General features: G+C 36.8%; 1 protein-coding gene across 1 annotated transcript; it reads right to left on the reverse strand.

The window, feature by feature from the left end:
* Positions 1–27377, reverse strand: LOC575423 (PDZ domain-containing protein 7). The gene is made up of 17 exons (XM_030986158.1): positions 26969–27377; positions 23100–23240; positions 20948–21131; positions 19781–19948; positions 19000–19184; positions 15602–15837; positions 14517–14820; positions 13781–14107; positions 12938–13126; positions 12213–12382; positions 11382–11473; positions 10966–11057; positions 10003–10071; positions 8036–9212; positions 2064–2284; positions 1257–1357; positions 1–686 (listed from the first exon to the last, which is right to left on the reverse strand). The coding sequence occupies exons 1-17, from the start codon at positions 27333–27335 to the stop codon at positions 549–551; spliced, it is 4161 nt and encodes a 1386-aa protein (XP_030842018.1). The 5' UTR covers positions 27336–27377; the 3' UTR covers positions 1–548.
* Positions 27378–27615: the final 238 nt, after the last annotated feature.

Below are 27615 nucleotides of genomic sequence, written 5' to 3' on the forward strand. Positions count from 1 at the left end.
ATTAGAAAGCACTTGATTTATTTTCACGTACAAAGTTGATGCGAAACTTTAGCATCACTGTACAAAAAACAAAAATGATCAGGTCTTTCTCTAAAGTTTTTAAAAAAATTATAAAATCACTCTAAAAATTCACGCACATGATTGTCTTAATTTAGCATCTTGGAAGTTTCATGAAGTTGTTAAGATATAAGGGGATGGAGATGGATCTTTTACTCTTTATTCACTGTGGAAAAAAAACCAAGACTGCCACAATGTTTTAAGTAGATGGAATATATGCATTGTACATGTGACAAAAGTTAACCGTGGCAGTCCATTGTTTATTTCATTTGTTGACGGAAGCTGCTAAAGACTTAAAGAACATTGTTTTGAGTAAAATGATACCTATATAATATAAGTGTGACAAAAGTTAACCGTGGCAGTCCATTGTTTATTTCATACGCTGACCGTATGATCTCCATTGCCTGATGGTGACCGATATAAAGTTAGGACAAATGTCTATAGTGGCAGTCGATTGTCTGCTTCATTAGTCTACCAAGGCAGGTATAGGGTTAAAGGACATCCATGAACTCAATCTGCATGGTTTTCTTGCTCTTATCCTTATACGCTGACCGGATGATCTCCATGGCTTGATGGTGGCTGACGTCCAGTAGGGATACTCCGTCCACTCCAACCAACACACAACCAGACTGAAAAATAAAATGGAGTCAGTAATGAGTCATCAAATGGAATATTCTGTTGACATAGGTCCATAAAGCTTAATCCACACAACTTTCAAACCTATTGTAAGCCCTGACTTGCAAAGAGATGCCATTAATCGAAAGTTCCTATATTAATTGGAATTGATATTTTATAGTAATAATTTGATTTATATAGTGCCTTATAAGTCTATAAAACAGCATTTCTCAACCATGGTGCTGCAAGACATCTCTAAGCATGCCTCGAGAGAAATTTAGTTATATTAAATTTCATTTTGTAAAAATGTCAGTTTCGCTCGCTTTACGCGCTCGCAAAATTTAAAAACAAATGTGTCCTTAAGTGTATACATGGCACTCGTCTGGTGCCAGAGTGACGCAAGCGAATCTTCTATGATGAATTTAAGATTGGGTGATGCGAAACTTTGTATTTCTTAAAAGGGAGCCGTGACTAAAAATAAAGGTTGGAAAACGCTGCTATAAAAACAATTATGAAGAATGGTAGGGGTATATATTTTCAGATGTACTTTACTTTACTTTACTTTTGTATATTATAAAGCTTACAGTAAGATTGCCATCATCTGCCACAGCACCTCCTGGGTATATCCTGTCTACCTTCACATACGGCTGGTTCTTATAGTCCTTTCCTCCGGTCAAGCTTAGTCCTAGAATACAAATCATAGAAACACAGAAGATTACATTTTACTGTGATAAAGGACAAAAAAAATTCTTTCTGATCCTATCAATATATATCTTTTATTCGGAGGGCTTGAATAAATAGATGGACAAACCTATCACACCAATGTTTCATTAAAAATTGGAGCAATACTTAAACTTTACTTCTCTAAAGCGATGATGATATCAACATGCATGGAAATGGCTTCATCCTGCAATACTTTCTAGGAGCTGCTGACAGGGATTACCACTTTCAAGGTTCAAGATACGGTGCACAAATATATCTACAGTTAACACCTAAATTATTCATACCCTTATCAAGTTTTGTAATTGTTTAATTATGTGAAAAATTGATTTGTGCCAATTTACGTTTCTAAGGAATCACTCCCCCCATTACCCTAGTACTTTAGTGATACCCCTATCAGGGATGCCAGTTAGAATTGATCAGAGGGCCAGAAAATCACCTAGAATGATCTACTTTGTACACAAATAACCCTTAACTATGGTCTGAAAATAATTCACCAGGTCCTGAATTCAGGCTATTGCCTGAAAACTGCTATCCCTGCCCTATACAGACCCAGACTAAATTAAAGAAAAACCACAGCACCTCTAAAGAGTACAAAAACAGTCAGAAAAATTAAATAAATTGTCAATAAAATGAAGAAGTTAAAAGTACATGATGAAATGGTAAACTACCTAGTGAGGACTGTGATTTGGAGAGCTCAAATTCAAAGATCTCCCTCCCCGGGAAGCCGTCGATCCTTCTCCTAGCTGCAGGCTTGATGGGTGACTTGCCTCGCCTGCTCTTGATGATTTCCTTGAGGGGAGAAGGCTCGTCGTCGTCGTCATCGTCCAGGTAGAGCTGAGGATTCCTGATGGGTACAGAGGGACGCTCATCACGGTTGAAGCTGTTCTTACTGTTAAAGATAAAGACCGGTAGTGGTAAAATTGCGGTTAAAGGGTTTTGGGTGCAAAATATCCATTCAATATTGTTTAAAGATTGTTGTAAGGGGTTTAGATGGCAATACTTCAACCTAAATTTGCAAAAAAGCAGAAATATATGCCCAAATGTTCAATGTTAAAGTGCATTCGCGATATCTGTCTAGGCCGGATAGATATGATAATTTACCAAATAAATCAATAAGTGGGCGGTTTCCTGGCAAAATTTGTATCATCACATATTTAATAGTCAAAACATATTCTTTCACATGATTGGTAATAAGAGCTTCCATTTCATTTTTTGAGAGGGGGCATTTCCAAAACTTGTCTATCGTTTAAGTAGGGAATCAAATAGAACACATATTTTACAGTCCATTTCATACAGTTTAATTTTATCATACATTGTAAGTTGGTCGGGGGAGAAACAGTTCCCTCGGGTGTTATTGCAAGGAAACATATATTGTGTAGTTCAATGATGTATCGACTAGAACTGATATACACTATTTGCCATTACAGCTTGGGATTTCTTATGCTTCGATTTTATTTATAGTTAGCAAATCTCACAGAAAATACACATAGAGAGAAGTTCTTACATGATAAAAGAAATTGTTAAAAAGTTAACATGATTATTTATTTTATTTTTATTATAGTTTTATTTTAACAGGGTGGTCTCATTCAAGTTCATTTCTGAGCCTGCTCTCCCAGAGAGCCCTGTATTCACATAAAAAACATGTACAATAATAACATGAATTCAAAACATACATACAAAGGTAAAATATACATGGTATATACAATAATTAAACATAGGTAACGAAAAACACGCATTAACAATAAATTATAAGGAAAAAAAAATACAACTATCAAATTGAAAAAACTAGATGAATGAAATGTAATAAATAAAGGTCAAATTAACGTGAAAATATGTTTACAAGGGAAACTGAAAGGTTTTGACATTCTTTTTAAAACTTTGCAGCGACTTACAATTTTTAATATGATAGGGTAATTTATTGTATATTTTAGCTCCTGAAACCGCTAAGGTTTTCGTTTTAAAATTTGTTTTACACTTTGGAATGAATAATGGACTGTTTAAAGCATAACGAGTAGAATATAATATCGGTCTTTTACTTATACATGGATTAAGATATGGTGGTGATAGGTCGTTTATGATTTTAAAAATCAAGATGCATTTCTGATATGTAATTCTTTCCTCTAATGACCGCCATTTCAATTTACTCATTAAAACATTTTGGGGTGTAAAATATTCGGCACGAAGAACTAATCGTGCATATCTATTTTGTAATTTTTGCAACTTTGTTAGATTTTGTTTCGAAGTATTTCCCCATACTGAATTACAGTAGTTTAAATGCGGTAGGATAAGAGAAAAGTATAATGTAATAAGATTCTTACGGGAAATATAATTGCGTATACGTCTAATGCAGGCAATCGTACCCGATACTTTCTTAACAACTTCGTTTACATGTAACGACCATGTTAAGCTTTTGTCTAGTGTTACACCTAGATATTTCATACTTTCGACTGAGTCGAGTACATTGTCACTGTAACGAATACAAATATTATTATTTTGAATTTTTCTTTTGGAACCAAATAGTATTGTTTTGGTTTTATTTGCATTTAAAAACAGTCCATTGTATTTTAGCCATTTCAAGATACGGGTAAAATCTTTTTGGAGATTGTATTCACAAACTTTATAATCCTTTCCATGATGAAATACTGCCGTGTCATCTGCATATAAGGAAATCTTTGTCTTAGAATGGAGTTGCAGGTTACAAATATCATTCACATAGAGGCAGAAAATTAATGGCCCCAGTATTGATCCTTGTGGAATTCCTGATTTCACAGTTAGAAAATTACTCTTAGTCCCTTGCAAGAATACACATTGTTGCCTATTAGATAGATAGGATTCGAACCACTCAAGTTCAACTCCCCCAATACCATACAATAACATTTTCTTAATAATCAATGGATGTGGTATAACGTCGAACGCCTTTTTCAGGTCAAGAAAAATGGCTCCAGTGACCAGACCTTTGTCCATATTGTCAAGTATACCTTCGACTATTTCAGTCAAGCATGTTAGAGTTGAATGCCCTGGTCTAAAACCTGATTGCCGTTCACTTAACAAAGAATGTTTGTTTAAGTAAGAGTATATCTGATTGTGCACTGCTTTTTCAAATATCTTTGACATTGTGGGGAGAATGGAAATAGGTCGGTAGTTAGTTAATTCCATTTTGTTTCCACCTTTATGAATAGGGGTTATTTTAGCAACTTTGAAGTCATGAGGAACGTACCCTTTTGACAATGAACAATTGAACAATACTGTTAAGACTCTAACAATATGTGGGGCAGCTATTTTAAGTAGCTTTGGAGGAAGATCATCAATACCAACTGCTTTTGAAACATCAAGCTTGAGTAGTTCTTTTAATACAAAACATTCCTCGATCTCTGTAAATTTGAATTCATGTGCTGTTTGCGGTAATGTTTGCAATGCATTTATATTGAGATGAGAATCATTCGCTCCTGTTAGTTGGCTTTGAATATTATTGAAACTTTCATTAAACAATTCTGCTACTTTTTCTTTGTCTACTACAATTTGGTCATTTACAAGAATTTTATGATCAGAATTGGCATCTTTCTTTGGGAGTAAGTCTTTGAGTACTTTCCAGGATTTTTTCATATCATTACCATTTTCAATGCAAAGATTCTTATAATATTGTTTCTTTAACTTCTTGTTCAGTACATTTGCCTTATTTCTGAATTCTTTAAACTTTTCCCAGTAGTCTGTAGTTCTGTGTTTATCAAATTTGCATTTAAAATAATTCCTATCTCTTGCGATACATAAATATTCGTTGGTAATCCAAGGTGACCCCCTAGAACGTTTTCTTACTGTGACATACGGTGCATGAAGATCACAAATGTCTTTGAATTTACATTTGAAAATATTCCACATATTCTCAACATTGTGATTGTTTAAGTACAAATTATCCCAGTTTATATCTTTAACATCATTTTTGAAAAAAATTTCATTAAAGTTTCTAAATGAACGGTAGGTACTCACAGAACATATAGAGGGCGGTGGTTTTTCTTTCAATACAAGGTATATCAATAAATGATCACTTAGACCGATAGACCGTGTGCCACTCTCCAGTGATTTCAAATTATTTGACACAAGAATTAGATCAATAAGGGTTGTACTATTAACGGTTATACGTGTCGGGGTCCTTATCAGCTGAGACAAATGCATATTGTCACTCAGATCATGTATCTGCTTTGAAAGATTATTCTGAGTTAACATATTACAATTTAAATCACCTAATATTACAATATCATTTGATAACATACATATATTTTCTAAATTAATTTCTAGGTTATTGAAAAAAGCACTTCTACTGTTAGGTGGACGATATACAACTCCAAGATACTTTGGTTTGTGATTGTGTAGTCTTATCTCTAGCCACATAATTTCTAACTCACGGTCTTCAAGATCAGGTCGTCTAATATATGATATATTTTTTTGTATAAAACATCCAACTCCTCCTCCCTTTTCGTCTCTATCTAGTCTTTCAAAATGATACCCATCAATTTGTAACAATGAATTACAAATGTTTTCACTTAGCCATGTTTCTGACAAGGTCAGAATTTCGTACGGATTTTCTTTCAAATATAATTGCAGATCATCCACCTTATTTCTAAGACTACGAATATTTAAATGTGCAATTTTCAATCCTTTACCCTTTGGAAAGTCATTTATAGAGGTACAGGTATTCGTACTTAAGTCAATGTCTATATCAACAGAATTTGTATGGTTCAAGCTCACATTTCTATCTTTTACTATATCCTCAACATTCCAAAGCGGCATTTCTAGGAAAATACATTTGGTACATTGCCAATTGTGAAACTGTTCAGTTTTATCATCATATTGTTTGGAAGATACATCTCCACATGAAATATGTATCCATTGGTTACATTTAGTACAAAGTAGCGCTTTTTGATTACACTTTACGGGTTTCTCACATATATTACAAGGAAAGACATTGACCATGGTTAAAATGATGAAATAGGACACACAAAAAAACTTGAAATATAATTACAATTAATTTGAAATAACGTTCGTCTCCTTCTCAATTAAATTGAATATAACGCTTGAAATTCTCAACATGAGCCAAGCTGGCATTAATTTGGGATAATTTTGATCTCTAATAATACCTCCATTTTGTTACAAAGAGTAAATTGTTTCGAAATGGCAAACAGGTACATACAAGTTCATGAATAATTTCTCCAGCACCACCATCTGTGGGTGGAGGCTCAAACACTCAGTTCAAATTATATAGCAGAATTTCTCATATATACGCTCAGTTTGTCTAAGTCTCTCTCTCTTGTGACATTCACTCTTCCTTTTCCTTCTTTCAGTTTAATGCAGATACGTCCATCTTGTGTCCATGTCTTATCAATGATTTTCTTGAATTTGTTTCTAACCTTCCAGAGTAGTTCTTTCCGCTTCTTAGTGAGGCTTTCATTGATGTAGACATGGTGATTATTCTCATCGCTAAGATTCTTTAGCTTGAATCGTGCACTGTAGACTTGCTCTCGGGTGCGATAGCTATTGAATTTAACGATGATATTCCTGGGTGTGTGGCTATAGTTGGTCGTCCCGATGCGCGGTTTCGTCGATCCGTCGCTTTGGGGTTTCTGCTGCCCAAGTCGATGACTACGTTCGACGTCATCCATCTTGATATCGACACCGAGGTCCTCCTTGCAGAGTTGTATGATTCTGGAATCGGTATTCTCATTCATCCTCTCAGGTACACCACTTATCACAAGGCATGTACGTCTGGAGTACTGCTCAGCATCATCATTAACTTCCTTTAATTCGTCTATTTCCTTTCTCATCGCCGCCATCACATCCCCTTGATTTGCAGAATTAAATTCCAACGAGTCCAAAACTTCTTGACAAATTGACTCCTTTAAATCATTCAGAAGCTTTCCTTGAATTGTTCGAGTGAGCTGATTCACAAATTCGTCGTCTTTGAGAAGACTTTCTAATACTTGCCGAATGGCTAAATTGAGTTCAGCATCGGGCTCTACGGAAGTAGATTCTGGCGCCGCGGGGCTTCGTAGCTTGGTCACGTGATCTCCCGATGCGTGAATTGGCGCCGGTTTACCGGGTTCCTTTGTACCGCCCGATACATCAGCGGGAGCTGGTGGGCTCTCCACGGCACCTTGGGTAGGGACAATGGTTGGGTGTGTCCCGTTGTTTGCTGCAGCTTCTCGTCTTGGCTTTCCTGATCTTGTAGGCATTTTTACTGATGTTTTGCTGGTAAATCAAGGGTTTTGGGTCCAATTTCTACAAGCGGTAGTCCATGTAACGATAAACAGTTCTTGTTTTCGAGGTTTTCGAGGTAATATTTCCAGTATAGCTCAGTTTAGCTCATTGTTGGAGAGAGCTAGGTCATAACACGTCCGCTCATCACGCCGATCAGATTAAGACGATGATGCAAAATGGCCAGTTTGTTTGATCAAATTATTCCAATAAGTAATAACAGCAAGAAAATTACAGGTGCACAAAGTACAAACTTAAGAGATTTTATATTAATTTGTACAATATTAACCGCTAAACCTGTCCACATCTCTTTCACTCTAAAGAATAATCAAACAGAGAGGGAGATCATTAAAGGTGATATAAACAATCCTCAAATGTTATAATTGATACTCACAGTATGCCTTTCCTTGGGGGTTTTGGTGAGCAATTGAAGTCACTGAAGCTCACTCTCTTACCACCGCTCTCAGACTCTGAGGCACTGTCCACATAATCCCTCACATCCAAGAAGTTAGCAGGCGTCTTAGCTGCACCTTTAGTGACCTGGGCATAGATAGGATCATCAGAGCTACTTCCGCTGGAGCGATTGGAGCTGGTCCCGTCACGGTGGTTCGGGGTCGAGACCTGGTCTCGCCGGACTTGGAGGAGAACGTCAAGGTTCTGGCTGGCTGCGAGAGGGGACGAGGGCGGGGTGGGGGCGATGATTCTGGGAGAGGGCGGGGAAGCAGGGATGGGGCTCAGCTTGTGCGGCATAGATTTAGAAGGACTTGATGGTGAACCCCGATCGTCCCAGTTCTCGTCTGTATCGCTGCCCATGATGCGGTACATTCCATTCTTCTTACCAACGCTGTAATCGGAATCCACGCTATCATGATCACTCTCATTCGCATCGGTAGTATCATGAGCATGCCCAGTCAATGGGTTAGTCTTGATAGTCGCATATGGAGGATCAAAATCATCCCTATTCATCGCCCCGGGATCTTGACCCACCTGTCCCCTCATCGCAAACTCATTATTCTGTATCTTTGGCGATTCACCATTCTCATCACCCAGCCTGTCGATTGGTATTGTCTCATAGGGGTCCCATCCAGACCCATGATCATTTCTCCCCCTCCCGAACCGATCTTCAAACCCATTGTCCTTGACACCGTCTACTTCGTCACTGCGCGGGGAGACATCATCCCCGGTGGAGTTTGTCCTGATGATCTGCGGAGCTGCGTTGATGAGGACCCTCTTGGCCGTCTTCTTGGAGAGGCTTCCATCCGAGATGCTACTTGCGGGACTACCCCCTCCAGAACCACTGCCACTAGCCACACCCCCCTTGAAGGTGGAGAACGAGGATGGGGCTTGATCTCTCCTCTCTCCTTGGGAGTAGGTGTCGAAGCTTCCATGTCGACTCTGGTTCGCAGGGTAACCAATCTGTCCGTAGGGTGAAGGGTCAACGTCTAAGGATCTTCCGGTGGCTGTGAGCTTGGCCTGTCTCACCTCTTCCTGTCTTTGTTTTCTCAGTCTGTCTAACTCATTTTGATGTCTCTTCAGCTTATCTGTTTTCCTTTCGTTATTATTAGAGGGACCTGTAAAATCACAAAACATTTGCTTCAATTCAGACATAAATGATGATTTTCATACAACCTTTAAAAATGAATGTTCTTGATATTAAACAATATAACTTGTTCAAGATGATTTTTTTCTGATTTTTGTTTGTTTTGTTTTAATCTCATAGGCCCTGAATTCACAAAGCAAGGTTTGAGCTCAGACCAAGGTTTGAGCTCAAACCTCCTTTTGTTTCGCCAAACCTCCCTTTGTTATTTACAAACCAGGTTTGTAAATAACAAAAGGAGGTTTGGCGAAACAAAAGGAGGTTTGAGGTCAAACCTTGGTCTGAGCTCAAACCTTGCTTTGTGAATTCGGGCCACAAAGTCTTTTTCTAAACAAAAATGTATCTCAAAGTATATAAAGGTGAGGCTTTAGCAATAAAAAATAAGTTCTGTCATTCAGGTATTTTATGTTCCTTTATTATTTCCTAACAATATTGAATATATTTATATATAGAAAGGAATAGTGCAGAAAAAAAATTGCATTTCTTGACCTCTTTACTAGAAGACGAGATGCTATAAATTTCATAGAAGTTTTAAAGCCTATCTGCACTAGTTTTACCAGGAGGGATTAGACCTCCCTGCATGGTCACTGACAGGTGGTTATCTCATTAAATCAGCTCTCAAGAAACATAAGAAAAAGGGGATCATGGGGGACCAACGGATACCACTTAGGCATGGTTTGCTATATAGAGGGCGCAAGTAGCTATAAGTAGTGCATTCACATTTTAAGTTGTAAAAGTTTGTGGTGTTCAAGTACTTTTCTCACCTGCTTGGTTTGAATCAAGCTGATCATGGACAGCCTTTCTGTCGTATGATAGCCTTGGTGATACAGAACCTGTAGAATGCACATCAAAAGAAAATAAAGAAGACATGTTTAAAGGGATTGGGTATCTTTGCCTCATATGTCAATTGATCACTACAACCCTTGACATTTAAACCAACATTCTCAAAATATGATCATTTGTCTCCCTACAGTGATGCATACTAGTAACAGGTTTTAAGTTCACAGCTAAAATAGGTTAAAATAGTCACTGATTTGGCCATAACAATATGGAAATACCTTTAATTTCATGTAAAGTGACTCCCTGATCATGGACACTTGCCCTTTCTTTTACACACAATCTGATCGATTTGTCTCATTTTAAAAACTATGAATGTTCTTCTCACAGACAGGTGCCCTTTCTGTACAGGTGGTCATTTAAAGGTACTATGTCCCATTTGCCATTTGCCAGCCCAAAAAAATGAAAAGTTCAATTGCACCTGCATTTGAAAGATAATAATAACTTAGAACTTCCCTCAAAACGAAAGGGTTTGGCAATGTCTTTGTCGAATCGAATTAAGTGATTGCAATCATCTAAGTAATAGTCTGATTTTCAGACCCTTTTACCGAATGGTCGTACGTTTTGTGCTGCACAAAGATTCAATCAGTTCAATTTTATTGATGTAAAAAAATGCTCATGTACCTGTAACAGCTCATTTTATGTATGTTATTACCAAAGAAAAAAATATTTCAGTCAGTCATTAATAGTGTCTGACAGTGAAGTCTAGAAGGTTAACGGGTTTCCTTGCATAATTTGAATACTTGGACACTGCTAATGTTTAAATTTTACAGAAAGGACATACATGACATATTCGTAATTCCTGCAAAGTTCTGCAGCATTTGATGCTGGCTGCAAAAGGGACATAGTATCTTTAAAGCAGATTTAGACTATCAGGTGAATTAACCTACCTGATTTGGCGTTGAGGTAATTCCTTGCTTCCAGCTCTCTCCTAGACACCATAGAGTCAAAGACAGCCAGGTCTAAGGGTGCTATCACTCCCCTGTCAAACAAAAAGCAGTTAAGAGTTATCATTAGGAGGGGTGGCACTGTGCAACCACTAACCCAGTCCATACTGAAAGTGAGTTATATTTGTATATAAAGCAATATGTACAAGAGCGTGAAAAACATCCTCGAACATTAAGCTTTTTCTAATATATTGGTTTCAGGTTTGCTTTCAGCTTTGTATGTACCAGGAAATATTTGACCCAGGCCTCTTTTATAGATCCATTTCAAATTTGGCCTGGGATCCGCTTTTGTGACTATTTTACACAGAAAATCAAATATTATACACAGAAGTATTTTTTACACAGACTGGTTTACTGACCTGACTTCTCGTAAGAGAACCGTCTTCTCTGGTTTGTCCAGGATTGCCAGCAGCGGAGTGACAAGAGAATCAACATCACCTTCTGTATGATACTGTGAATTAAAAAAATATAAAGAAAATTAAGAAGTCTTGGTTTCCAAAGCACTTTCAAAGCGGAAAGAGACTTTCGCTATAACCGTTAATTCAAGTTTTGTTTGACTTATCAGTACCCTTCTTCACAAATGCAATGGGCATTACACCAGCACAGACATCGCTATCATTCAATATTCTGAATCTGAAAATTGTCCTACCAGAGTTCCATCATCTACATTTAGAAAATGAATTGCCTTTCTTCAAAATGTATCATATCCCGAGCTATAAGTTTGTAGAGTCTTTGGGTACTAGGATACCAACTTGCCCACTCTTACATAATTTCTTTGAACAATAACCTTAATTGTGTAGGAAGTAGATTGCTTCTATAAGCATCAACTGTCATACAGTGTCTTAACTTGTGCATATGACACAGAATTAAAGATAACGAATAAAATATCATGTTAATCGGATGTAAAGCATTGCATTGTAAATATGCTCCTTACCCTGATATATCCCCCTTCTTAAAAGGATTTTGCTGGTAGAATAGTATTTAGACTTCCCCCTCTGTACTTGCACTTGACAAATTCATGAAATTTCTGGTCAAGCATCCTTTAAGGGCCATCTGTACTAGTTCAGCCAGAAGGGATTAGACCACACAGCGAGGCCACTGACAGGTGGCTATCTCATCAACTCAGCTCTCAATTAATATAGTGATACAACACTTATTTTACACAGACTCCAGCCCAAATTATGTCTCACCCTTTTGATATGCCTGTGAACAGCAGCAGCCTCATCTTCATTGAGTGTTTTCTTGATAACCTCTGAGAGTATGGGCATCTGACTAGCCGAGGCTGCATGGGCATGCATTATCTGTGTGCCTGCTCCGGCCATGAAAGCACCCTTCTGCTTCCCAAGACTGCCATGGGAGCCTGCAAAAAGGACGATATACATTGTGAATTGTGAGACTCATCAAAGCTTAAAGGAGGGGTTATGGCAAGTTTAAATCAATAAATTAAAACGAACAACAGTCCCTATAACAAGTTGGGGTATGGAAGTGCTAAAAAACATAATGGTATCTTCAAATTTATGATGTAAAATCAATATTAATGTCAAAGTTGCACGATTTAAATTCGAGTTAAAGGCCTGTTTCCCCCATTAGATAATTACATGTACATGTTTGACACCAATTACATACATGGACAGTGAAACTACTCAAGTTAAAGGAGAGAAATGAATATATTGTCTCTCTAAGAGGAGGTTTCCTGTAAACTTTAATACAGGTTTCAATGAGAAACATATTTCAAGCAAAACAAAAAAAATTACATTTATAAGCTGGTGGGCTTTCAATACAGGTGGTTACTAAAGCACGTTTTGCTGTATAATCAAGTTTAATACTAAGACTTGATTCTCTCAGATGATTCTGGAGGAAATTTAATCTCTACTTCATTTTAGTACTGCACACATGAGAAATATCAAAGACTTACTATTACTGAGTGATTCCCCTAAACTATCTTTCCTTGAAGCCCAGCTGGTCGCTGATCCAGGACGGTCAGCAGAGGGCGGTCTTTCTTGTTCCTCATCAGGAGGTAATGCAATGTTGTGACGCTTCTTTACGATGCCCTCCGGCCTGGTCTTGCGGAAACTTGCAATGATACCGGTCATCTTACTCTTCCCTGGAGAAATACAGAACAAGAGATGTACAAGCTTAGGAAGGATGTTTCTTGACTAATGGCACTTTTTTGTAAATCCGTTGCAGTGGGTAGTTCTATTAATACACTTTATCAACAAGATTTAAATCCCATCTATACTAGTTTGGCATACAGGGATTAGACCACCTAGCGTGGTCACTGACAGGTGGCTATCTCATCAACTCATCTCTCAATTAACATAAGAAAAAGAGGATTTTGGGGACCAATGGTCACCGCTTAGGCATTGTTTTCTATATAGAGGGAGCAAGTAGCTACAGGTAGTACAGTGGGGCTTTAAATCCAAGAAGTTCAATGCAATTTTATACCTATGGTACATTATCAATTCTACTTATCAATACTATGATGCATACCTACATGTAATAGCTACTGAGATATCAGAACCATAACTTAACTGAAATGAAAGTTATCAGGATTTTTTAAGAACTCAACAATTAGTTTTGTATATCTTGTAGATTATTTTTTGATGATACAACTGAATTCTTTTCTTATTTTCTACCTGAAAATGTAAAATAGTAAATACATACACTAACAAATCGCAGTACACATAATTGGGTACAAACAAAAACAGATTTTGTTTTCAATTACTTTTCAGTCATAACGTGAACCAAATAAACTTGCCTTTTCTATGTCTCTTGCCCTCCTTCTCCACCCCCACCACACCTAGATCCTCTTCATTAGCTCCTGCCTCCTGGCCGATGGGATCCACCCGAGCCAGATCCTCTTCAAACGACTCCGCCAGGATCTCCTGGTCAATTACCTTCTTCGGTGAGGGAGGAGGAAGGATCTCCCTCTCAGGGCTCCTCCGGTTTCCTCCTCCATGGTGCTCCTCCTTCTCGTGACCTTTGACCTTTGGTTTGAGGCCAAACAGGGCACGGAATGTCTTGTTTCGTTTGACCTTGACCTGTTTGGACTTGGGACTCTGCTCCATCACTGGAAGTCTCCTCTCTGTTACCAAAAAATGAAAAATGATTCAAAAATTTTATATGTGGGATTTTTAAAAATACACAATTCTTTCACTTTTTTTCTTCAAATACAAGCAATTAGCTTGAAAGATTCACATATAAGGAGTTGCTTTTTGAAATTTGAAAAAAAATACACGATAGATTGTGGTGTTGAATTAAATTCAATGTTTGTTTTATTTGGTGTATCTTCGTAGTTCACATGAATATTTTACTACACAAACTGGGTAACATCAAGCTAAATTGGCTATTGTATTATTTTCTCTATACTTCTCGCCCTTGAAAGACTATCTTTTGTAAAAATGACTGTAATTTAAAACTGTAAATCTAAGTATAAAGATATGAATCTCAACCAACAGCATGGAATTCAAACAAAGATCAATCTCATTTCTTACCTCCTGGATGTTTGACACTGAGAGACCTGCCAAGGCCTCGTTTCTTCTCCTTACCCCCGCTGTCCCCTCCCCTGCCCGCTACCATCTGCTGGGGTGGACGGGGCGTTGATTGTCTGAGATGCTGCTGCTGCTGCTGCTGCTGGGGGTGTGCCTGGGGGTGTGCCTGGGGGTGTGCCTGGGGGTGTGCCTGGGGGTGTGGCTGGGGGTATGGCTGTGTCCTCTGGGTAGATTGCTGAGATTGGGCAGAGGGAGGGCGGCTGGGGAGATGGTCCGTGATTGTGGTGTTACTGAGATGAGGACCTCCCTGGATGTAATGGGAAGTAAACAGTTCAAGAGATATAATAATGTTCACAGTAGTATCATGCCATGTTCACTTTGCAATGAGATAATGTACATGTAGTTGATGCCTATACCACGATGTAGAAAAGATTAATATCGCACATCTAGCTCTGAAACATCAGCAAATGATTCTTGAAGAACTATCATGTCATAGGGTACGATTAAATCTATTTCATAATTAAAGAATATTTATTAAAAATTTTACAGAGGGAGAGAAAATTAAAGAGGAGCATTGGGAAAGACAGAATAAGATGACAAATGTAGCTTCGAAACAACAAAAGATTTGTAAAGAACTAACAAGGAATAGGAATCTATCTCATGAAACATAGGAGAATATATTACAATTTTAAAGAGGATAAAATAGTAAAGCAATGTCTGGAAAATATATAAATGTCTGGTAATACAGTCAAGATATAATGCAAGCAAAATACTAAAACATTGATCACACAATGATGGTCAGAACAGAAATATTCTCTGAGTTGTACACCTGGGGTTCGTTGCACAAAACTTACCATTGATGGTAACTTTGCCATCAATGGTAACCACCATGGAAACCTTGATTTTGATTGGCTGTTGAGCCCTGTAACCATGGTAGTTGCCATTGATGGCAAAGTTACCATCAATGGTAAGTTTTGTGCAACGGGCCCTGTTATAATCAAATCATTTGATAAGAAAATAAGAACAAATCTGACAAACATATGTGAAAACTCCTGGAAAATGAATGTATATTTGATAGGTCAACAAACCTGGTTATTCTGCCTTGCTGACATTATAACTGGAACATTCTCTCCAAGAGATTGCTTGGTTTTCATGTCCTTCACATCAAGACGTTGCACACCCCCGTGAGCCGGTGCTCTGGTCAGCCAGTCCTTGTTCTGCTTAGGGATGGGAGGGACCGGTCCATTAGGAAATGGGGGTGATTTCTGTTGTTGCTGATCTGCACTAATCATGGAGGGAGTGGTGCTTTGTGGCCTGTGTGATTCTGTTTCAATTAGAGAGAACAACATTTTTTTAATTTATTAAGTTCGGAGTAAAAGGAGTTTTCCTTCAATTTGAAATTTATGTCTAGATGTATCATGTGTTGAGTATAGATCCATCCTCTTGGTTTCAAGAATGTTTGATTTTAACATTAACATAAACGACCACTAAAATTAATATTACACAGTACATATTAGGTTGTACCCTGTACTCGAAGGAAGAAGACAAAAATGCTTAAACTTAGTATCTTCTGGGATAATCTCTACGACTAATTAAGATGTTTTAGCTCTAAGTTCTTGCAAACCTAGGTTTGACAACACAGACACAGTATCGTCGATAAAAGAGGTAACTACCATACTGTAGAAAATTGCTTGTACAATCTCCGACGTTGCATTTTTTTGTCTAAGAATGATACAATAATTAGGAAAAGATAATTCACACTTCCGCCTACACATTAAAAAATCAAAGGTGGATTGGGTATCTACCGCCCTCACATTTCAAGGAGAGGAGGTGAACTATCGGATGGGGAATTCCTGTAAACCATTATCATGTTCACTATTTATAATTTCGCAACATTTACTCAAAATAGAACTTGCGACGAAGAACTCATTTTTCCAGGAATAGAGAAAAGAGACTACATGTACATTGCACTGTTATGATATTGAAAACGTCTATATTGTGATATTCTTTGAAAACCAAACTCGCAATCGGGACCTACATTTTAATATAAATTATAGCAATGGCGATAGTAATGTTCGCATGTGACATGACTCTTCCTCTATGACCATATATTCCTTAAAATAACAAGACTACACGGATCGCCATTTTGCCTCGATCTCTTCATGATCAATTTTGTGATTTACAGAACAGGAAGCACAAATGACCACGGTGTGATTTCAAACGTAAGGTAAGTTTTAGAATGTAAGAAAAGATTTTTCGATCGAATAATAAAGAGAGGGCATGTGGAGCATGGTGAAAATACAAATCCTGTATAAGCGGAATATAAGCAACTCTCCTAACGGCAGTGACGAAGGAAAACACTCTCCGTTTAAATGTTCTAATAATTCAAATCATCTTATGTTTTACATATTACATTTTACACCAATGGAAAACAAATTTCTATATTATATATGGACAATAAAATTGTGAATCTTGAAACTGTCATGAGCTGATATATTTAAGAAGTGTGTGAGACTTTCGAGGCTGTCAGTGGTATTTAAGAAAAATGCTTTGTGCTGTTAAATCTTCATAAAGTGGAACTCGGGATAACAATCTCCACACCAAGAAAGGAACATGTGTCACGTTTGCAGGAGATGATCAAATGATATGCAAAATTAACTAGGAGGCATAAATTGCTGGAGAAAGATTTTTTTGTCGTTTCTACTCATCTGAAGTAAGTACAATTTTTGTACATATCTCAAAGAATGCTAAAAACATCAGTTACATCTTGGTACATTTGTACATTTACAGAAATGGCAACTGAAAATCAAAGCCCTCACTGTGAGTTCCAATTATTGGATGTCAATAATTGGAAGATATGAAGAATTTTGGACATTTTATCAATGATCTTTACTCAGTTATGAAATTCCTACCGTATGTGGAAAGGCCAATATTTTCTTTGACCCTGTAGAACTCAAAATAATCAAGTTCTACACATTTAATTCATTCTATTTTAAACACTTTAAAATGAGCATAAAAATCGGTTGAGGAGTAAGAAGAAAATTGAGGATCCCATAAAACCCTGCATATAGGGCACGCACAGACTAAGGTTCCGGCCCTGCCCTATTCTTTGCAAGTGCGTACGCAACAAGACGTTTTATAGTTAAACATTGGGAGTGTATTTAAACTGCAATGTCTCTTTATAGAAGAAATATCTTTACAGTATAGTAATGGGAACCCTTTACATGTACATCAAGAACAAAACATGTTTTGGTGATTGGTACGGTTGTGAAGGCAGGATTAACATGTGTTGGCAATCAAATACTTGAATACAAAACAAAGAGATGCCTCAAGTACAAAAGTGGAAAGGAGTGATAGGGGTATCTGTAGTTAAAGAACAAGAGAACAAAGGGATTCTTTTTCAATGGTTGAATAGATGCTGGAAAGACATTTTGTAAGAACAACCACAATGAGAGGATTTGGGGATGAAAAGACAGGGCTGAAGTTCTACAAATGACAGTTCTCTGTGTATTACATGTAGACCTAGTGTGCAGTACGTGTACTCAAGTGCACTTGAATAGTCGCCCATATCCCACATCTTAGGACCCAGGGCAAGTTTACTGCCTGTGTCTATATTACCCAGATTCATATGTTTATCAATGTTCGGACTAATCAGAGCTGATTTCAAGAACTATTGATTGATATTACATGTTTAGTTCATTAGAATCAGTAATTAATATAAATATTGCTAAAAGTATTGATTTCTTTATTCTTGTATGTATTTATAATTTGTAAACTGCATTGTATGAGTCTCCAGACTTTTTATTCTGTGTTTTTATTTACAATAAACCAGAATTGAATTGAATTGAATTGAATTTGAATGGAATCATGAAAAATGATGCTAGTCATAATTTATATACTTTGTAGCACTTTTTCCAAGACCTACATATTATTTTGAGCCATCACAGGGCAACTTCAGAGTTACAATATCTGTCATATTATCTGTTCAGAACCAGAAGGGCATTAAATAATTGCAATATAATAATTTCCTCTCTCTCTCTCTCTCTCACTATATATATATATTTTTTTTTTTTTTTTTTTTTTTTAATAATTTTTTAATTTAAAGATTATTTGTACTTGCAATAACTGGTTCAACATTTATTATCATCCATCTATTATCATTCATTTATGTATGTATATAACTTTAGGTATGAACAATGATTTTAACTTTTTTTTTTTTTATCTTTTATCATTTTTATTATACATTTATATGATCATTCCTGTTTTTATGCACATTTTATGTAAACATTGCATTATTGGTCCCTGGACTACTGCATTGTACATTGTATATGTTGATATTAATAAACCGAAATTGAATTTGAATTTGAATTGAATTGAATAAAGTGTTAGACTATATGGTGGAGTTATAATGCCCTTCTGGGTTCAAACAGACAATATATCAAAAAGATGATAGCACATATAAGATCTCCAACACATCATGACTTACTGTTTTGGCTTTGATTAAGATTGTCTGGTCCCATGCTACGTACGATCAGGACCAGTCTCTTCTGACCCCTGATGAGGTCAACGGCCGCAGCATGGGAGATGTTCTCACAGCTAGTCCCGTTCACCGATAGGATCTGATCCCCAACCTGTATCTTGTAGTACTCTGCCATACCACCCCTGTCAGTCCTGTTGATAAGGAGTCAAGAGATGATTATAGGGTTTGTAGTGAAACACTTTAAAGCCAGAAACTAATATCTTCTGGTACTCTGCAATAGGTCAGAGTAAAGACATGGAATGATTAAGCGTCGATCAAATATGATACCTTTAACAACCTTGAAAAATAAAAACGACTTTGAAAGTAAAAATGACTCTATGGGTTTGGAACCCTTTGTTGCGCACAAGTACTTTTATTTTCAACCAACTTGCCATTCATAAATAAACCTGTTATACACATAAAACTATAAATTTTGCTGCAGCTGTTTTTAGAAGCGGTTTACTGGATCATTTCTTTAAAGGATTTAATAGGGCTTGTAGTGTAACACTATCAGAAACCTTGAAGATTGATCTAGACTCACAAAAGTTTCATAAACGATAATAATAGAATCACAACACTAGACTTTTGCAATCCTTGACAACTCCTTTTTGATAATTTCCTTTATATTTCTTTTCTTATTGATGTTGACAAATTATGGAAAAAGGAGCTCTAATTGCTTTGAATGAACTTATCACCTTAATGATGAGACAGAATCCTCGTCTCTGAGAAAATAAATCAAGAAACTTACTTGGAAACAAATATTCCCAGACCATACTCGCTGCCCCCTCGTATGTTGAAGCCAATAAACCTGTGCTTTTCATCCAGCTGAATGATGACTTTCCTCTCTCTGTTCAAGGAAGGAGGAGATGTATTGAGGCCTGCCGGTGGGCCTCTTGATCGAGAGTATGTATCAAACCTAAACACATGGGAAAATAACATGGGAAAATGTAACAATTTCAAAGAAATTTCTCATTTTGTATACTCTGGTGATTAGAGTCCCAGATGTATTCATGTCTATAAATGTTTGAATACTTAATTTTTACAAAATTAAGAGAGATCGTAGTAAAAAAAAAAATTGTAATCATTAAAGATCTGAAAATTAATTTAAGGTAAAAGGATTCACTTTATGCACAAATGTTCTTTATCATTCATTGACAAATTACCTATAGAGAAAGAGAAAGTGAGACGATGAAAGGGAATAGAGAGAGAGAGAGAGAGAGAGAAAGAGAGAGAGAGAGAGAGAAAGAGAGAGAGAGAGAGAGAGAGAGAGAAAGAGAGAGAGAGAGAGAGAGAGAGAGAGAGAGAGAGAGAGAGAGAGAGAGAAAGAGAGAGAGAGAGAGAGAGAGAGAGAGAGAAAGAGAGAGAGACTATCAGTGTTTTCATTAATAATCTTTTTTTCCGGGACAGGAACCTGTGGGATGGGGCAAATAAATAACCCTTATCTACATTCTAAGAAATGTCTGTTTATTTTCTGCTGAAATACACCTAAATTATTATTTCCAGTGTTTATTTTGACTGCCTCCACAAGTGCATGACAGGTTAGAGGGTAAATGATGCTTGATCAACGGTGTACACATTATGTCTTCCTTTGAAGAATAAGATAGTCGCACAATATGCTGAGTTTGACAACTCAAATTTATGAAGGCCTATCTTGCAAAGCTTTAGCAATTTGGAAAATTAATTCTGTCTGTCTGTACATCCTTTAAAAAGGAGACTGCAACTAAAAGCCATCACATAAAAACATGCACATACAAAATGAGCAAATTTCAAGTCTGTTGGAATGCAATGGAAGAGAAAAAACGGTTCAGGACTAAAGAAAATTTGAAAAAATACAAACACACACATTTCATCACACTTTGGTCTCTCTTAAAGTTGATCTTAGTCTACGTGAAACACCCACTGGTTAGCTACTCACCATTTTGTTTTCTCTTTTGATTGTCTTCTTTGTGAATGTTGAGCTAGTGCAGGGTTGTGCTGGACTGTCATTCGAAGCCTCTTAGACCCCTGTAACACTCGGATAGCACTGCTGATGGCTATCTCCTCAAAATTAATGTTGTTCACTTCTAAGATCTCATCCCCAACTGCCAGTCCATTTTTCTCTGAATGAAAATGGAGAAAAATACTCATGTTAATTGTTTGATTCAGACTAAATACGGTAGTGACTGAGAAGGGTTCATACATGCATACTTGTCACATTGTGTAAACAAAAATTGGTTAGAAGGAGATCTTTAGGAGATTTACTGTCGCAAAACTGAGATTTACTCAGTTACCTTGATGTATTAATACATTATTTGTAAACAATGTATACAACGCACTTTCCGTATACCGGTACATGGTCAAATGCGCTTTACAATTTATAGAAAAGATGATTTTGATTTTGACTTTGATGATTTATTTTATTTTTTTTATTTTTTTTTAATTAATATTTTTTTAATTGATTTTTTTTCTCAGGATTGAGAAATTGATAGTTACATAGAAATATGGGTAGTTTATTCAAGTTTGGGAGCAGCAACTGTGAATGCACTGTCACCTTTTTGATATTCCAAAGCTCATCTGGAGCATTCTAGAGCTACATACATGAAGGTGATGTAACTCACTGCTCCTGTGAATTTTTTTAATTCAGTAAAATCTATAAACAGTGTACAAGTAGTATCGATGGACACATACAAAGTGAACTCATAGACAGGTGGTCTTTCTGCAGATGAATTAAGGATGTCAAAATAGCAGGCTCTTTTCTAGGCATGTATCAGTCAAAATAGATTGTACTACCAGTAGCAGCATCGTTATCTTTTCCACTTTGTCAATCAGTAAATTGGTACCTTTGAAATTGAAAGGGCGCTAAAATATATATAGGAAGAGGGAGAGTGTAAATGGCGTGCACTGATATCTACAGTATGTGAGATTATTAATAGAGTTTGGGCATATTACAAGCTCCAATATCAGCAGCCAATTAAGTTAAAAGAGATGGTAGCATTGATGTATCGTAAATGCAGTTCTTAATGATACGATGGTCTATCAAGGCCTTTTTCAATATGTTTATTCCATTTGTATAATATGCTGTGAATTGTATCAAGAGGAAAATACAAGTATTGCACATATTGAAATGAGTACACCCTTTCAATGATACTTCATTAGTCTTTTTGAAGAATAATATGGTAATGAATGAATATGAAATTATTTCATTGATTGAACTGTAGTGTTAATGTGATAGTATAAATCGGGCTATACAGATTCATTTGTCTGTTTGGTTTCATGTATTTTATTTACCAAAAATGGATCACACAAATTTTTTCCCATCCCATTAGTGTATTTAATTTGTTAAATATTGCATTAAAAAGATGTAATCTATTGAATTTATAGAGTAGCAAACACTTATTTGGAGCTTTTAAAAACCCCAAACACAGAAAAAAGGGATACCGTATGTGGATGAACAGGCTTCAAAGGTAAATGACCCTCAAAACTTCACGATTATTCCATTTAAAACGACTCCTCACATCAAAATACATGTACACTGTAGGTAATCAAATCATTACTATCTTAGAACACACTGCCTAGGAAGTTAATGAAACATTTCTGCCACTTGTTCCATTGCTTTCTAAGACAGGTGACCTTTCTAAAGAGGTGCGTACCAAAGCTGAGACATCATAAAAAAAAAAAAATTGAATTTCCCAATTTTTTCTTCATTTTCCAAAAGAGCATAAAAAATAATGTCCAATTGTCGAAAACCAATTGAATAGGTTAAGTATTGGCTGAAATATTACCATCTGAATAAACATATTTCCTATGGGAGCTCAGTGTTATAGTGCTCTGGTTCATAACATTACGAGCCAGAGCGATGTAACACTGAGTTTTTATATATTGGAAATATATTCATTCAGATGGTCATATCTCAGCCAATACTTAACATATTCAATTGGTTTTCGACATTTGGACATTATTTTTGATGCTCTTTGGGAAAATGAAGAAATAATTGAGAAATTCCCAAAATAGATTTTTATGTTGTCACAGCTTCGGTTCTCTATAGAGGTGTGTGGTCATTATAGAGAGGTTTGTTCTCAGTCACTAACCTGCTTCTGATCCTTTCTCCACCCTGCTCACAGAGACCGGAGTACCCTGTTCTGAGCCTCCCTTGATAGTGAAGCCCAGGTCCTCATTCTTGTTGGTGATGTTTAGAACTCTGGGTTCCGTTGATACATAGTGATTCATATCTGCATGGTCCAAATGAGAGAGAGAGAGAGAGAGAGAGAGAGAGAGAGAGAGAGAGAGAGAGAGAGAGAGAAACAGTTATTATAAACTTTCACTTCAAAAGACAATGTTTATTTTGTTTTAGTTGCACTTTAATAAACCTTTAGGATATATAGCAACACCCTATTTTGTACAAACTATTCATGACATTAAGTAAATAAATCTATCCATACACAAGCCCGAGGCTGGATTATATTTCAGTGAGAGTTGAGATACATTGTACGTGTAAAATCATTGTTATGTAGTATGAAATTATGAATGCATAAAGTTAGCTACATACAGTCAAGAAAATTTCTATAAAATGACATTTGAACTGTAATCATAATACAAAAATAAAAAATAAAAGGGAAAATAAAACACACTTTACTGATGTGCACAATTCTACAGTATATTTTATAGGGTGCTATTTTAAATACCCAATTGATGACCATCTAACTGTAACCTTGCATAGACCCTATAAAATCCCAATACAAAAGAAATCAATAAAACGGACTTCACATGCAGAGCTCACTTCCCCCACCTCAATGGCAACTTGGTGCGAGTTCACCCATGCATGTATAGCGGCATAGATACTGTACTTCTATAGCAATTAATAAGAAAAACAAGTTTCAAAAGACAGGACTTTGCAGGTGCAAAAATCTCTGATGAATAAGAAATGATTCTGTCAAAATATCAAGAGAGATGGATCTTCTGAGGAGACTTTTGGTTTGGTTTGACGATTGAAAAAAACCTGCATACAGTATCTTGCAAGTGAGTGGACTGATGCCATTTAGTCCTCTCTGAAGGATTTTAACTATTAATGCCCTGTGAACTTAATTTCCTCAATGAAAGGATGCGACCGTCATTGTTGGTCAAACAGTTTTTGAGCATCAAGTAACGCCTGGCTGGAATGCTCGCCAGGGAGTGGAAAAGTATTGAATGCAATGACTGGGGTATAATATCTGTAAAGCGCTTAGAGACATCGTAAATGTTAAGCACTATATAAAAAGTGGAATACTATCATTATTAATGAAGTCTTTTATGACATGGCACTCTACCCCTCTTTTTTCGTTCTTTCTCTCTCTCTACCTCTCTCTCTCTCTCTCTCGACCTCTCTCTCGACTAACTCTATCAATCTATCTATCTATATCTATCTATCTTTTGTATCTCTTAATTTCTCTCGATCTCAATGCTTTCTTTCTTCTAAATGCAAGCGCTTACAAAATTGGAAATTGAACAATTGTATGCCATGTGGCTAAGCCGATCACAAACTTTATATACATTTGTACAGTGTACATGTAAGTTTGAGGAAGTGAGAAATGATTTTCTTCAAGGCTGCTCAAGCATTCGTGATCTCATTTAACAAAGTAGGCATTAAGAAAACTCTTAACTGGCAAAACAAGTCATAATAGCCTGTAACAATAGCACATAAGGGCATAGACCCACTTCAAAGTGCATCCACACCATAGCCTGAGGCAAAGTAGATTCTTGAAGACAATGGGCGAGACGAATCCTCCCTGCACCCTAAAGACCAAAACTGTCAATATTTCATCACCCGGCTGTCTGTACCAGTCATTCCCCCTACAAATCATCTTTGCAATTTAAGCTACACAATGATCCAGGCACATTAGGACCTGTCCCTCATATGGGAAGTCAATGCCATTCTTGATACAGGACAACAATACCCCAAGATGTCCCTCCTGGAAGGGTCTCTTAATGAACCTCATTGAACTGACAATGATAACCTTTTCAGGATGTCTTTTAACCTCTTAACAACGGCTATTGTTTGCAAGCAACGCTCTGCAAAGACTGATTATTGATTTGGTAGCAATGAGGGTGTTATTGCTATTATGCAAAGCTGAAGGAGACGATTTTGTTGACGTAGAGTGGATTCAAATTTACATTTGATCAACTAAATGTACTATTAGTAGACATGTTGCAGTGTCACCAAAGCAACTACTGTAGTGTACGTCGCATTTATTGTTTACTTTCATGAGTTTACATCATGTATCTTGTAATTTCTATCCTTTTTTCAAGGAATACTTTTTTTTCCCGATGAGCCAGAAAAGAGGTCCAAACATGTTGGAGTTCAATATGTACTGTACAATATGAAGCCAGAAAAAATATGAAGTCAGAAAAAAAATGAAATAGAGATGTGTCAGGGCCTGAAATCAGGCCATGACCTGAAAACTGGCATTATCCATAAGTATCGTACATGTATGAGTGTTGTAATGAGGCTTTCAGACTCAACTCAGGTACATCATGCTCATTTGGGGTTGTAATTTACTCATACATGTAGTTGATCAAATGTAAATTTAAATCCACACTTCATCAACAAAATGAACTTTTTCAAATGCACCATTTCAATAAAACCATATCGTAACACACCCTCATTGCAACTCCATCAATAATTACAACACTAAACTTTGTTTCCCCGAAAAATATGTATGAATTAATTTTTTCAGTGATTCTTCATGCTATTCACATTAGAAATTTGTTGCTAAAATGTATGTCTTCAGCAGATCATGAATGCGGTAATTAGTTGATGAGCAGGCCCTCCTTATGTAATCATTTGTAGCATGGATAGCCTTCAAGCCCTTCAATGACGTAAATAGTACAATCTAAGAACAATTACTACACAAATGCAACAAAGGTTTTATTGGAAGTCAATATCTTGTGGTGAGCTAATGCCCCAGTGATTCTAAAGAATATCAGCGTAAGGATGTAAAAAAAGAAAATTATCAGAATTCAGACAAAAACAGAAGCGAGTCCATTCTGGTTCGATAACCTTCTGTTGGTTTGGGTTGGGTGGATTTGGTAAAAAATCAATAGCGAATGGGAGGGTCTTTGCACTGCCCAAGAAAGATGATTTCGGATTCTATAATACTTTTTTTTTAAAGTCAGACCAACAAGACATAACAAATCTTAAAACGCTTTCTTACATTTGTAATTTCTGCAACGATTAGCCAACACCTAACACTGTAGGGAGCCTACAGGGCATTGACTATACATTTATGTATCTAAGTACACTGTATAACAAAATAACAATAATAATAATAAGGTATATTTTTAATGCACCTACCATATTACTAGTATGTTTATAGGTGCCAGAATTAATGCCCTTCTAGCTCCAAACAGACAAAATTTGGGGTATTTTTTTATAGTAAAATCATTAAATTTTGCATTAAATATTCAACCTTTCTTTTCTGGCAACAATCTTTACAACTGACTGCAACCGTTAGTGTTCTGGGAAGAAACAAATTTTGGGCCACACTCATATAAACAGCAGAACATCGCAACTCAAAACTGAGACAGGTATTTCTTTGGCTGAGGGTTCAAATTGACAATTTCTTGGTATGGATCATAGACCCAAAGTTAACATTCTTAAAGTTAGGAGTCTGAAGTTAGAATTTGGGGGTCTGGAGTTAGAATTTTGACGCCCAGGTGAAATTATACTAGTCACCTGTTAGTTTCAAGCACAGCATAACCAAACTACCAGTATGATCAAAAGGTTCATGATTTGAGTCTCGCCACAGGAGAAATGTCTTTTGGGAAGACATTCATCTACCATTGCCACCCAAGTGAAGCTCCAGGCAGTTTTGCTAAATTTGGGCTAATAATATGATACTCCATGTTAAATGCAGTAGAGACATTTGTAAGCTCTGTGCTAAATAAATGGACATTTTATCATTATAAACCAAAGATTCCTTACCCAAGTCTTCACTCTGCGTATCACAAGTCCTTTCATACGCTCTCCCATGCCAGCTAGGAGACCTCTTAAAGACAGGGGCATCCTGCATCAGATGCATGACCATCGGATGGGCCATGCGATCGTACGGAGCCAAGGTGTCAAACTCCTGCAGGTACGTGGGAGGCACCAGGTTCCTGATCTCTCGGAGTAGGTCCATCTTGGCTGGCGTGTTGAGGATGCTGCGGAGATCGGAGACGAACTGCCGAGCATTGTGGTACTTCTGGTACTCCTTCAGCATGTCATGCAGGAGATCACGCTCTCGTTCGGTCAAGAGTAACCGTGCCTGGTGGTGGTAGTGGCGCAAATTGCGCTGTTGCTTGTCCTCCATTTTAAAAAGTAGTTTCAAGATACTGTACTGTTCATATAATGATTAAAGAAGTGTTTCCTGCCTCAGGATCATTGTTTGCATCTATATTAGAGGATACTTTGATTATCAGATGTGTCTTTCTTTATTCTCGGTTGTTGAGAAGCTTTCAGAGTTAAACGGTTTCACCCTTTGATGAAACTCCAAAGATGATCACTCCATTTCTGAAAAGAGAAGGACAAAAATGAGTCATTAATATGTGCATGTATTAAATATATTTATAACAATCGGATCTAAATGACAC

The sequence above is a fragment of the Strongylocentrotus purpuratus genome, unplaced genomic scaffold (assembly GCF_000002235.5).
Source record: "Strongylocentrotus purpuratus isolate Spur 01 unplaced genomic scaffold, Spur_5.0 spur5_scaffold_15, whole genome shotgun sequence".
In the NCBI taxonomy this organism is placed as follows: domain Eukaryota; kingdom Metazoa; phylum Echinodermata; class Echinoidea; order Camarodonta; family Strongylocentrotidae; genus Strongylocentrotus; species Strongylocentrotus purpuratus.